Source organism: Musca domestica, unplaced genomic scaffold (genome assembly GCF_030504385.1).
Source record: "Musca domestica strain aabys unplaced genomic scaffold, Musca_domestica.polishedcontigs.V.1.1 57, whole genome shotgun sequence".
Taxonomy (NCBI): Eukaryota; Metazoa; Arthropoda; class Insecta; order Diptera; family Muscidae; genus Musca; species Musca domestica.
Window position 1 is genome coordinate 4,170,353 of NW_026712358.1, and position 13,317 is coordinate 4,183,669.

A 13,317-nucleotide genomic window follows, 5' to 3' on the forward strand; every position below is an offset into this window, starting at 1 on the left:
TATGCAGATTTTATTCATATCACAAAAAAATGTTATTTCCCAAATGAAAGGTGACACATTGACCCCCTTATTGAGATATGGGCATGTCTCATATCTCTTAATGAACTTTTTTGACCCGAAGAGTGGTTAGTGTTAAACCAAGGTATCTTCGATATAAAAAGGGAAACAAGGGAATCTTTTCAGATGAACCTTTTTAAAAATAATTGATTATGTACTCGGTTTTATCGTTTCTGAGTAAAAAATATAGTACCGTAAAAACCCAAACATTCTAGCAGAGGGGGTAAGATTTTGTTGTTATACCCTCAGTCATATGGCTAGAGAGGGCACATATCATTCGATACGCTCAAAACGTGCCTCATCGAAATAACGGTTTTAGACCCCAGGTCTCTTTGGATGTAATCCGTTTAAGGACATTTGGAGTCCATACAGCAATGTTCGTCCGTCCGTCTGTCTGGCTTACTGACTGGTTCGCATGATAACACTCGAACGGAGTATTCGATTCGGAGTGTCAAACTTGGTACATGGTAATATTATTATCAAATTTAGATTGAATTCGGAGATGGGCAATATAGGTCCATTTCATCTGGTACCTCCCACACAAAAGGTCGAAGATTTATTTTACTGCACAGAAAGGAAAATTATACTCCGATTTTGCTCCAACCTTACAAATCTTAATATTTGCATCAGTGCTAGGTCAGGTGTGAAAATGGACAATATCGATCAACTCCATCAAGTACCTCTCCCACAAAGGATCACAATTTTGAATGATTATAGCTCTTATAAAATGTCCGATTGTTTTAAAACACATAACAATATTTTTACTAACCCATTTTCTGGTTTGAAAATGGTATATATCAGTCCACTCCTTCTGGTACCTCCCCCACATAGGGCCAAAATTTTGAATATCCATGAAGCTCATAAAACGAGAAATTAACATCCGATACTATTCTTATACTTGAAATCTGAGTTATCCTTACAAGGCCGATTTGACCAATTTTCTGTACCAATAATGCTGGATGTAATCCAAAGATCTCTATCAAATTTAAGAGCTCTATCCTTAATTTTGCAAAATATATCTCAAAATATAGGGGTACCATAATATGTGGCTAAAACTATATAAGATCCCTAACAACATTTGGCCAAAGAACCCAGAACTATTTTGGGGTTTTGATCTAAAAACGAGTACTTTGCAAATACTAATATTTGCTTCAGTTCTAGATCAGATGTGAAAATGGACCGATATTCCATTCCATCAAGTACCTCTCCTACAAAGGGTCGAAATTGTTAATAAATATAACCCTTACAAAATGTGATGTAAGAGTCTGATTGTCTTCAAGTTCCACACAACCAAATATTTCTATTAACCAGAGGTCTAGTGTTAAGATGGAATATATCGGTCCCCTCATTCTGGTACCTCCACCACAAAGGTCCAAAATTTTGATTATCCATAACGATAATAAAACGGGAAATTAACATACGATTTGATTCAGATTTGCCACATCTCAATATTTCTTTCAACACAAGATCTGTTAAAAAATGGCAGAAATCGGTACACTCCTTCTGGTACCTCCTTCAAAATTACGAATAACCCTGAAGCTCATAAAACGCGAAATTAAATCCGATTTCATTCAGACTTGCTACATCTCAATATTTTCACCACCACAAAATCTGTTATAAAGATGTCAGTGATCGGATTATTCCTTCTGGTACCTCGCCCACACAGGGTTCAAGATTTTGAAAAACAAAACGATTAAAGAAAGTTAGATAAAATCAAATTTCACACACACAGAACCCCTTCTGGTACCTCACCCACAAAGGGTCACAATTTTCAATACTTAACAACTTTCTATATCTAAATATTTCTCTCAACCAGAAATCTGGGATAAATGTCGAATTTATGATTTCGCATAAAATGTGATATAAACGTTCGATTTTCTTGTAATTTTGCCGATACCAGTATTTTTATCTGTACAAGACGAATTGTGAAAATGGAATACTTCGGTCTACTATATCTGGTACCTCACGCACATTTTCATTCCATTTCCTCATAGCATTTTCTTTAAATTATATCTCATGTAAAGTGAAGGAAGTAACAAATATAGTCCACACCTGGCACGGCGCAAGGCCCCAGAAAATTTGAAACGATGTATTCCATAAGTTTAACAAAAGAGTTGAAATTTTTAAATTAAGTCCGAAAAATATTCCGTCCATTGGAATTTTGAACCTTTTATTGTGGGGATACTGGGGAGGGTGTGGGTCGATCCTGGTATAAATCTAATACAAATATTACGATATTCAAAGTGGTTATATCATAAACTTTTAAACTATCTTTTACAAATACAAAAACTAGCTTAACATCCAATTTTTTATGTTGAAGGGCAAGATTTTTTATATACTTAAATCATATATTCCCTTACCTTTTCAGGAAGTCGGTATATTCGGCTTGACGTATCAGACCGGTACGCATCATAATCGTTTGGAAACATTGTCGCTCAATGGCCCAAAGTTTGCATTCGGTTATGGCGGTGATGGTGGCGGTACGTTGACAGTTATACAAGATGGCCAGTTCGCCCAAAACCTTGGCGCCCGACAAAGTCGACAGGTATTTACCCTCGCGGGAAACTTCCACGCGGCCATCTGGAAAGAAAAAAATATAGAAAAAACATAATTAATATAAATCAATAATATTTTCACTTCCATTTAAGCACTATTCACATTCAATTGCAAAAAAAAGAAAACCAAGACCTTACCCTCATCTTCATTTTCGTCATTATCTTTGGTCGTATCTATTGTTTCAATATCTTGATCCTGCAAATTACCCGTACGCCTCTTTCGGGCATACGTGTGTATGGGCACAATTAGACGGGGCCTGGGTATGGCAAAATCATTGTTGGCCGCTCTCTGGGAGTTGCGACTTGAATTTGAGTTGGTACTCATGTTCGAGGAGTGACCCGACGATGTGGACGAGTCACTGGCCTGTCGTGTGTGATGATGTGGATGTTTTGCCTCCAAATTCAAATCTTCAAATTGTTGTGACATTAATTCGGGAGTATTATAGTTGGTTAGATCAGCTTTAATATCCAATGATACTTTGCGACTTCTGGGTGCCGGTTTGGGCGGTGGTGTGGGTTTCGCAAAACCATTGACGGCCGTGGGACTTGACGATGTGTGATGATATTGATTGTGAAGTTCTCGTCCAAGCAGTGATGAAGAGCTGGAGGAGTTGGGGGGAAATCGTACCGATTTTGAACGATTTACAGCGGCCATGGATCGGGACTTGGTCAATGGTATGGACGGTGATGGTGCAGCTGAGGAATGCCGAATGGCAGCAAATGGCTTAAAGTTATTATCACAGTTATTGCTGCTACCATTGGTCAAATTCTCATTGGCAGCATTCAGGTCTAGAGAGGATAATAGCTTTTCCCTTAGGGGCTGTGGCTGTTTGGATATCACAGTTGGAATGTCTTCAGTTGTTTGACCTTCACTTGTCGTGGGGGCAGGGTTGTTGGGTGTTGTTTCTCTGAACCATGAATTATTCGAGTCCATTTTTGTTGGTCGCGAATTGTAGACCATAGTTTGAGATCTCTTTAGGGAGGGAGGTTTAACTGATATCTGTTGGCGTGGCCTGGCCGGCCGTTTCATTGTGCCTGCATTTGAGGCATTTGTATTGGAATTGGATTCCCCTCCGTCTTCGTCGTCTTCATCGGGATCTATCCAGTCATCCCAGGTGGAGCTTAACTTACTTGGTTTGGGTCTGAGGGCCACCGTTTTGTAGGCATTTAAATTCTTGATTGTTTTGACAATATTTTTGTCGGCAGTTTCCCGTTCGAGGCTGCGTATTTGATCCAAGGTCATTTGATATTTGTTGAGACTGGAGACACCCTCCTTAAGGAAACTACCACCCCCACTAACGCCATTGTTGCGCAGCGCCAAAGTGGCGGCCTTTGGAGTTGAGTTGGACGGAGTGGATGGGGTGTTAACTGACTTCGTTGTGGGCACGGATCTGGTGCTGCCTCGATGCTGGTTAAAACTCTGTTGGGCCTGATACCAATTGGCCTCGTACAGCTCCACCATGGCATTACTGCGATCCAGTGATAGACTGGCATCGACTGCCTTACCCGGATAGCGTTCGATTTTCATTTTCTGTTAGCTGTTCGGTATGTTTTTTTTTTATTTTTGTTGTTGTTTTTTTTTTTCATTCACACACCACATTCAAGTCTTTGTGATCATCATCGTCATCACCATCGGACTAAAAATAATGGCAGGAGCATTAAAACCGATCGTTTGCGAAACACTTTTTATTCATCATTAGCACGTTTTGTTATTAATTTTGAAACAGTTTTGTTTACGATTTCATTGTTGGCCGGGTTAAGTACTAAACGGCAGCGGATGGTGCCGGTGTTGGCCCCCACATCAATGGCTGGGATTTCTTCATTTCACAAAACAGAAGACACATTTGGAAGTTTTGTTTTCAGCTGCCTAAAATGGGTTTGTTTTGTTGTTATTGTTGTTGTCGGCAGACGGATGGACGGATTCCAAGTAGTAATTATTCACTTATTCATTCGCCACTTCTGCTTCTTCTAAAGAGCGACTGCTAAACAATTCAATTCAATTCCATTTGATTTGAAAAATTGCGGCGAAAACCTTAAAAAACAAAAATTGTGTTTTGTTGGTTGGTTGGATGGTTCGTTCGTTCGTCGTTTCGACGATGTTTGCGTAATCGACGAGAAGAAAACAATTCGTACATTGCATACCAAAATACTGATTATTTTTTGTTATTCTCCAAACGATGCCGCTGCTTGTGTTGTTGTTGTTAATAGTTGTGGTTGTTGTTGTTGGCTGTTTTGTAGCAATTATTATTACAACATTTAATGGCGAATACAACGCATCATCAATTTGGAATACAATTAAAACCCGAACGCAACAACAGCAACAATGGCCTAATAAAACACATTCAAGTTGGGTGTGCAGCGGCGTAGTGGCGCTGCCATTTTTGATTTTGCATTGCCTGAAGAAATTCTCAATGACTTTGTGCGCGAAAGTGATGACATACTGCTGCCAGTTGTGACGTTTGATTTGTGTGCGGTGGCGGCGGTGGGAAAGTTTTCGCTTTTTTGCATTAGACAATGGTTCGTATGGAGGGAGGAAAGAGGTGAGGGTAGCGGGTGGTAGTTACCATTAACGGAAAATTTAAATTCACCCAATATAGTGGCGGCCAAATAAATCACTTTGAGACGTTTATATTTATAGAGTATTAACGCGTACGCTGTTACTTTTTTATCTGTTACGTTATCGCGGTGGCGTGCTTGTTCGTGAAAAAAATGGTTTGATAAGAAATGGCAACCTGTGATATGAAATCAAATCTTTGAGTGAAGAAAAAAAAATACTTGACATGTTTGAAAAATCTCAGTGTTTTACTTGTAATTAAACAGTGGTTGTTTTGATGGCAGTGAAACTATAAGAGATGTTTGAGGGGGTAAAAATAGCAGACATGTGAAGAATTTGGTTATTTATAAGAATATTTTCATAGACCAAGTTCAAGTTGAATTTAAGTAGATAAAATGTCACTATATAGAAAGGTTGCGAATAAAAATCAACAGAACAGAGGCAATGACTGGATTTACTGTGAAGTGTAAGAAGTGAACAACAATTCTGGGGATAATTAAAATTTTGACATGAAACATCGAGATTCTTAAAATGGAACATACACAATATAAAACAAAACCAATTTATACACGAAAAGCCATTTCATATAAATTAAATTATTTGAATCGTAGAGAAAAAAAATTGATTTTTTCTTATTTTTATCTGTCTCTACAAAATATTCTTCAGAGACGAATTAAAGATATCTGTTTGTGTGCAAACGGCATAGGTTTAGATATAACTTCCCATATAATCGTACCGCCTAATTATCCATATCTTGAAGACTCCAACGAAATGCTTGCTCAAACTTGAGTAGAGAAAGAAACTTGCTCAAATTCGAGCGGGGGGTTCTCATGTGAGTAGAAGATGAAATGAAGCATACTCAATGTCACTCGAGTAAGAGCGATAATGATTTGCTAGTTATCGTGTGATAGTAAAATACGCTCGGAATTTAGCAGATGATACTTATTTTTTGTTATATCGTTGTATTATTTCCAAGGATGAGTGTTTTCTAAACCTGCAGCTGCAAACGAAGGCAAATTCATTGACGAGCATTGAGAACAATCTGTATAAAATCAATCAGCAATACAATAAGTTAGAAAATATCAGTCGGTTTTGCATGTATACCCTCAGCCAATGTTCCATTATTTAAATATATTTTGACTTCTGTTATGATTATTCAAATTGTTGACCCTCTATGGAGTAGGTTCCGAAGGAATGGGCCAATATTGTCCATTTCGTATGGGTCCTAAATAAATATGATATAAATGTTACGATGTGCCAGGGTTGGACTACATCGACTACTTCCTTTACTTTATATGAGATATGTGACATTTTTTGGAAAATGTTGAAATATGCGTGATGTACCAGATATATCGACCGAAGTATTCCACTGTCACATTTCATCTAATGCAAATAAAAATATTGGTATTGGCAAAATAGTGTTTTGTTTTTCAGAAATGGTCCGATCTCAACCTTCTTTATAACAGATCTTGTGCTGATAGAAAAAATGATTTGTGCCAAGTCTGCATGGAATCGGATGTTAATTTCCCTCTTTATGAACTTCACGGATATTCAAAATTTTGACCCTAAGTGGGTACCAGAAGGAGTGGACCGATATTGCTCAAGTTTACTGCAGATATTTTGTTAGTAGAAATAATGGGATGTGGGAAATATGAAGAGAACCGGATGCCTATTTTGGCTTTTATAACAGTTTTGGTTATTCAAAACTTTGACTCTCAGAAGGAGACGACCGATATATCCCATCTTCACACTGGACTTAGGTTATTAACCCAATTATTAAAATTTTGATGTGTACAATTGGAAGACAATCAGACACTTACATCACATTTTATAAGAGTTATAATTATTGAAAATGTTGACCTTTGTGGGTACTTAATGGAGTAGCCGATATTGTTAATTTTCTCACCTGAACTAGTTGTTGCAAGTTGAAGAAAAATCGGATTATCCTTTATCTTTCTGTGCAGTAAAATATTTTGTATTTGGAGAATTTCAACCTTTTATGGGGGAGGTACCAGAAGAAGTGGATCGATATTGCCCATATCTGAACTAAAGGCCTGCACAAGACGAATTGTATGAATTATGCTTTTTTCGACACACTGACTTTGTCTACTCAATCATGCGCTATGTATTTGAAAAGCAATGACAACCAACAACATCCCCCATTTTGATTCATGTGTGCCATTGTCTAAGGTTCGATCGTGGCATGGCTGACTCGAATATTTGCATGGTGTTCTCGAAAAATGCAGGGTGTCAACGATGACATCGAACCGTGTCATCGTCAAATTGTGTGTCATTTGTGTACGTGTGCTTAAATTGAGAGTGTGTGTGTGTGTTACTTTCGACGACGATGGTGTGTTTTGTGTGTGCTGTAATTTTGAAGTAACAAACACCGCGTAAATATAAAATTGAGTTCAATAACAAAATGTACATGGGCAACAACAAATGAATAGAAAAAATGAAATATATGCTTAATAATCCCAATTTATTGGTGATTATCATAAAATGTTGGTCATAAAAAAGAGGTAAATATTGTTTGCATATTTTCAATCTACATATATTGTTCTTTTAAAATTAAAGTTTGTGGACAGAGATTTGACTCTCATTCAATAACAGAATATACACAGAATTGAACAATGGTAGTATATAGTGTTGTTATGTGAATTACAGTAGCACTCATTCTCATTTACATATCAATACCGGAGGCAAACATTTATGAAATTATAATCAAAATGAGAAAATTTTTCAGGGGATTATTGTTTTTTAATAAGGATTAACATTTTAGATTGTTTCGTCAATAACCACGAAATGTGAACATTCTGTGTGGACCAATTAGAAGTACCTTTAATATTTTAGTAATCGCCAAGAAATTCTTTATTACAAAAAATGTATTTTTTCACATATCGGAAAAGCAGGTAGCGATTCCGCTTTGCCTTCATTATGTGTGTGTGTCTTTTTCGTTGGCAATTGTTTCATAATTGTTGTTGTTTTTTTGATAGAACATTTCTGTATGACACACTATTCAACATTCCCTTTTATTGGTCATTACATGTTATGACGATGGGTTTGAGTGTGACCGACATGACGAGACATCGAGCATTTAGTTGGATGTCACGTACTGTTATGCGTTTGATCAAACAGGGCACAACATGACGAGCATTTTTTCTCCATGACATAAATAGAGAAAAGTGTCACATTTGCAGCCCTTTAATCTGAACTCGATCTAAGTTTGACAATACTCCCTTAGACATACTCCCTTAGAGAGTTATCGTGCGCACCAGCCAGACGGACGGACATCGCTAGATCGACTCCAAATGTCCTGAAATGGATTTTATTTCGATGAAGCACGTTTTGGCCGTATCAAATGATATATACCCTCTCCAGCCATATGACTGAGGGTATAAAAACAAATTAGTAATAATAGAGTAAACTCTTACTCTATTCGGAAACTTTTCACTCCTACTCTTATTTTTCAAACAGTGATACTCGCGAGCGCTTCCACATAAAACAAAATAGAAAAGAGAAAACTTCCTCTAAAACTCGTGCTCTTGTGTACTCCAATTAAAAAGTACTCGGGAGTAAAATCGAGCACAACGGACCTCTAATAATGAGTTCTCGGAAGGTACTCGAAAAACATTTTCTATAGAGGTGAAACTTGGATTTTAATAGAATGTTTAATTCGGAGTTTTTAATAGTCCTTTACCACATTTTCCAGAGGAATAGGCGGAAAATTGATAATTTCAGTTGATACCATCAGATTTTGGGTATTTTGAAAAGGTTTCCATTCAAGTTGATGGATAGCAACATTTCCTAAAAATGTTCAATATAGGGCCACACTTAAATATAAAACACATTTTACAGCCGGAGTGTCTGAAATTTCAATTTGGAGATATTAATATTAAAACAGGTCAAATTTTTTATATAATTCCACGTTTTTTTAAATTACCCTTACAATGGCACCGCCCACATTAAGAGTTTGATCACGGTTTTGATAATCATTAGGATTTGTATTTCACATGAGTTTCTGAAGAAATTAAATTTTCCTCCCAGGCCTCGCTTCAGACTTTCTCTGTAAAATTTCATCTCAAATTGAGATTTTAAGAGTGATTTTTACCTTGCCCTAAAAAGTCTTTGAGAAGATCTCAAATAACTTTCTTCCACTTGTTGTCTACAAATATGCTCCCCTTGGCAATGACGCACTATGATTCGATTTTATTAGCAAAAACTTAAAACTGAACTAACCAAAAATTAGGTCAACATATTTTAATTTATTATGTAATACTGTTTAAGGTCAAATTAAAAATTCAGTAGATCACAACTTACAATGCAAACAAAATCAAGGGGGAAAATATTCAGAAGTAGAAACTCGAGGGTATCATACTTTAATACCATTGGTATTATAACATTTCTTAACAAATACCTAATAACTAAATAAGTGGCATTTCTTATAATTTTTAGTGGAGTCCAGGGAATCATATTTTATCTCCCAAATTTAATTTATATTTCTTTACTTTATTCCATAAATATTTCAAAATTAAAAATATAATCTCAGAAACGCCAACAATAGCTTTGTAATGATGTGGCCAAATTTGAATGTCTCCTAAACAAAAAATTGTTTCTTAAAATTGTCTTATTGTTGTAGCAACTAATACCTTTCTAAATCAAATAAATGATTTTTATTCGATTTGTCTGTCTAATATCAAAGAAACGAGTTTATATTTATATGCATTTGCCAAAAAAAAAATATTTTTTGCAAAAATTGCCGAGAGACAATTAGTCATAGCCAGATTGACCGGTCTTTTTTTGGAACAAAGATTAAGTTGTCTTTGATCATTTATTATTTCGTGTTTCTCAATTATTAACTTAGGTTTCGATATTAAAAAAAATAATTAATGGTAATTGCTTGAATTAGTGGTTGCATTGTAAGGTGTTGAAAAAGAACAATTTTCAAGCAATGTTTCGCCCATGGTGGTGGTGCTGAATATTGTTCTGATTTGATTTGTCATAGAATTTCAGCAACAAAAACTTGATTTGAATACAATTTTAGCAGAAATAAGTGACAAAAGCAAAAGTAAATTTTGTGTTTGGTAAATTATGACTAACAACGTTGCTTGAATAATTCATCACAACAAATATAAGAAAAACCAAAAAAATGGAGTCAAAAAATAATAATGAATTTGTATCGAACCTAAACCCAAATCAATAAACACAAGTAAAGCAGACAATAAGTTGGCCATGCCGAACTGTTAACGCCCTACACTGCGAGGCAAAAAGAAAACATTTGAAAATATGTTAAATTTAAGAACGTAAATGCCATGAAAACATTTTACCTAAAAATGCTAAGTGGGAGATATTTCATTCGGAATGAGTTAAAGCCAAAAATCGAGCCGTTTCTTTATATAGGTGCTCTAACGAAAATTGGGACTACACTTATAGTATTCTGCGAGGATCTATCCTCCTAAACATAAAAATATCAAGTTTGAGGTATTACCGTAAAAGCGGTTGAAACTTTCAAAGTCCCTTACGTTGGACGATACAATACGACTAAATACTTAAATGTAGTCGAATCCTACGGAAAAAATGGCTACGACCTTAAAAATACATATAATCGACCTGTACCGGCAATTTATCGAAATGTTGTTCGAAAAATTGTTCAAATTGCAAATTATAGCCCAACCCTTGTAAACGCGCGGTAACGTGATTTGAGGGCTATATCAAGAATTACATTGAATTCCTTTTTGTTCATAAGGTGTTAGCATACCCGCGGAAAAATACCTAAAATCGGGCAGTACTATTATATACCAAAAGCTGACCTCCGAAAAAGTCGCTCGAATTGTTACAAAGAGTGAAACTCACTTGATTCGGAGCAGAAAAAATCGAGCAAACTCAATTTTTCAATGTCGCTCGAATATGAGTGAGCATATTTCCCTCATTTTTGGGTGGGAGAGTAATTCGTTCAATCGAGCAGATTCGACTCTTGTCGAGCACTACACAAATCAAAAACATTTGTTTCACTTATTTACACTCTTAGAGAAAATTCTCGCTAATTATGGCAATTCCGCTCCCATTCCAACTTTTCAAACAATATCACATATTAAAAAAATCGTTGATGTACTCAATTTGAACCCATAAACAAAAATTAAGCCAAACCCTTCGAAATACCTTAAATCGGAGAATATACGGAACTATGGACAGATTTATATGTTTATACCCTCCACCATAGTATATATTCCCACAAAATATATATATTCTTGATCAGCATAAAATTCTATGTCGAATTAGCGATATCCGTCCGTCTGTCCGTCTGTGGAAATCACTCTAGCTTCGGAACGAAATGAAGTAGGTTGGTAAAATTTTACTCAAATATTATGTCTGCAGGACTTTTGGTATTGAAGTGGGCCACGTAGGTCCACGTTTTGGTATAGCCCCCATACAATCGCATCTCCCTATTTTCGGTATTTTTTTTTTTTTCAAATTTGGTATTTAAAGTTCGTAATGGATACTACATATTATGACATTATGACTATGACAGAAAATTGTCCGCTGCAGGTCCATGCCTTCGTAGAGGCCCCTTATAACGGCACCTCCCGATTTTCGGTATTTTGATGATTTTTTCGACATTATTCACCGGAATTGTTTCAAATTTGGATACTACAGCCTAAGACAGAAAATTGTGTGCGCAGGTCCACGTCTTTCTATAGCACCCCTTCCGATATTCGGTATTTTGATTATACTAGCGACATTATTCACCAGATCTGTATTATTTCGTATTTAAAGTTCGGAATCGTTACTACAGCCTATGACAAAATTACTTATGCAGCACCATGTCTTTGTATAGCTTGCATATAAAGGCATTCATTTGAGCGGTATTTTTCGGCTGTTTTTTTTTTTTTTTTTTTGAAAATTTTCAAGTTCCTACCGAATGGTGGAGGGTATAGATTTTTTACTTGTTTCATATGGAGTTGGCATGCTCATTAAAAATCCGAAATACCATTATATGATAGCTGTACCCAAAATCACCGACTGTTATTTTTAATTTTTTGTATATAGGTTACCAACCTCATCTGTTTGGAAAATTTACCAAAAGCTCCAATTAACCTCAGATCGGGAATACAATCCTGGACCGATATTGTCTACCTTTAAACTTGATCTGCCGGAAGTTAACGAAGTTAGTTAGTTTCATATTTCGATTGGATGTCAGTATAATTACTATGTATGGACGGAAAAGGGTACAATTACTTAGGATTGGCTGACCAAAATATATATATTTCCAGGTCTAAAATGATTATTTAAATAAACTATATATATCCTCCATAATATGGTAGAGGGAAAATTCTAATGGGTTATAAGTTTAGAAGGCTTCAAAGGCTATAGTCAAATTATTTAGATTTTTTTTAATCCTCACACATTTTTTCAAAAATTTGCTTTGATAGCTTCCCTTTTTTTCTTTGGAAAATTTTGAATTTCTTGCAAAAATTATAAGCTTTTCTCTAATTTTTACTACAGAATGTTCTACTTATCTCTCCTCACAATTCCAGTTCCCAGAATATTCCCCTTCTTAGAAAACTGTCACTGGTTTCATTACAAAAAATAATTATGTGTAATTGTCAGGTCTTTTAGTTTCGTGACCATAGTCATAAAAAGCTATATTATTACTATTTTATAACCCTCCACATCTTGTCATTCATTGCTGTAAGCTGTGAAAGAGATACAAATCAAAGTTCACAAATGAAGTAGCTAACTTCAAACCAATGAATTGAAGAGGGGGAAGAAAGAGTCCAAACAGAACAAAATAGAGTAGATCTAGACAAGGTCGACCGGTACATATAACAATCATATGGAATAGCCAATTCAACGGCAAGAGAGAATATAAATTTGCAAAGCAATAAAACGAACTATAACAGCAGGCAAATGCTTCAACTCCCTCTCCGCTATCCCTCCTTCCCCCACTCCTTGCTCTTTTATGTCATATAACAAATTTTGCAAAGACAATACTTCTGCTCGACTGGCAACAGCAACAGATTGTTAAGTACCTACACATGAAGTAACACAAGTCATTCATACCTCAGCCCCTCAGCCCCTCCGCTCCTCCTCCCCTCTGCCTCTTCTCCACGAGCATTTGGAAAGGTGGTCGGTTAATTTAATTCACATTTA

At 36.0% G+C, this 13,317-nt stretch overlaps 1 protein-coding gene across 5 annotated transcripts in view; it reads right to left on the reverse strand.

The window, feature by feature from the left end:
- Positions 1-13,317, reverse strand: part of LOC101891319 (cGMP-dependent protein kinase, isozyme 2 forms cD4/T1/T3A/T3B) — a 156,417-nt gene that overhangs the window by 13,026 nt on the left and 130,074 nt on the right. For 4 of the 5 annotated variants that reach the window (XM_059128764.1, XM_059128762.1, XM_059128763.1 and 1 more), the window contains one exon: positions 2,418-2,637. In XM_059128764.1, the coding sequence (XP_058984747.1) occupies positions 2,418-2,637 (220 nt within the window). Of the gene's footprint in view, positions 1-2,417; positions 2,638-2,750; positions 4,645-13,317 lie in introns of all 5 variants that reach the window. The other variant, XM_059128765.1, reaches the window with a different exon arrangement.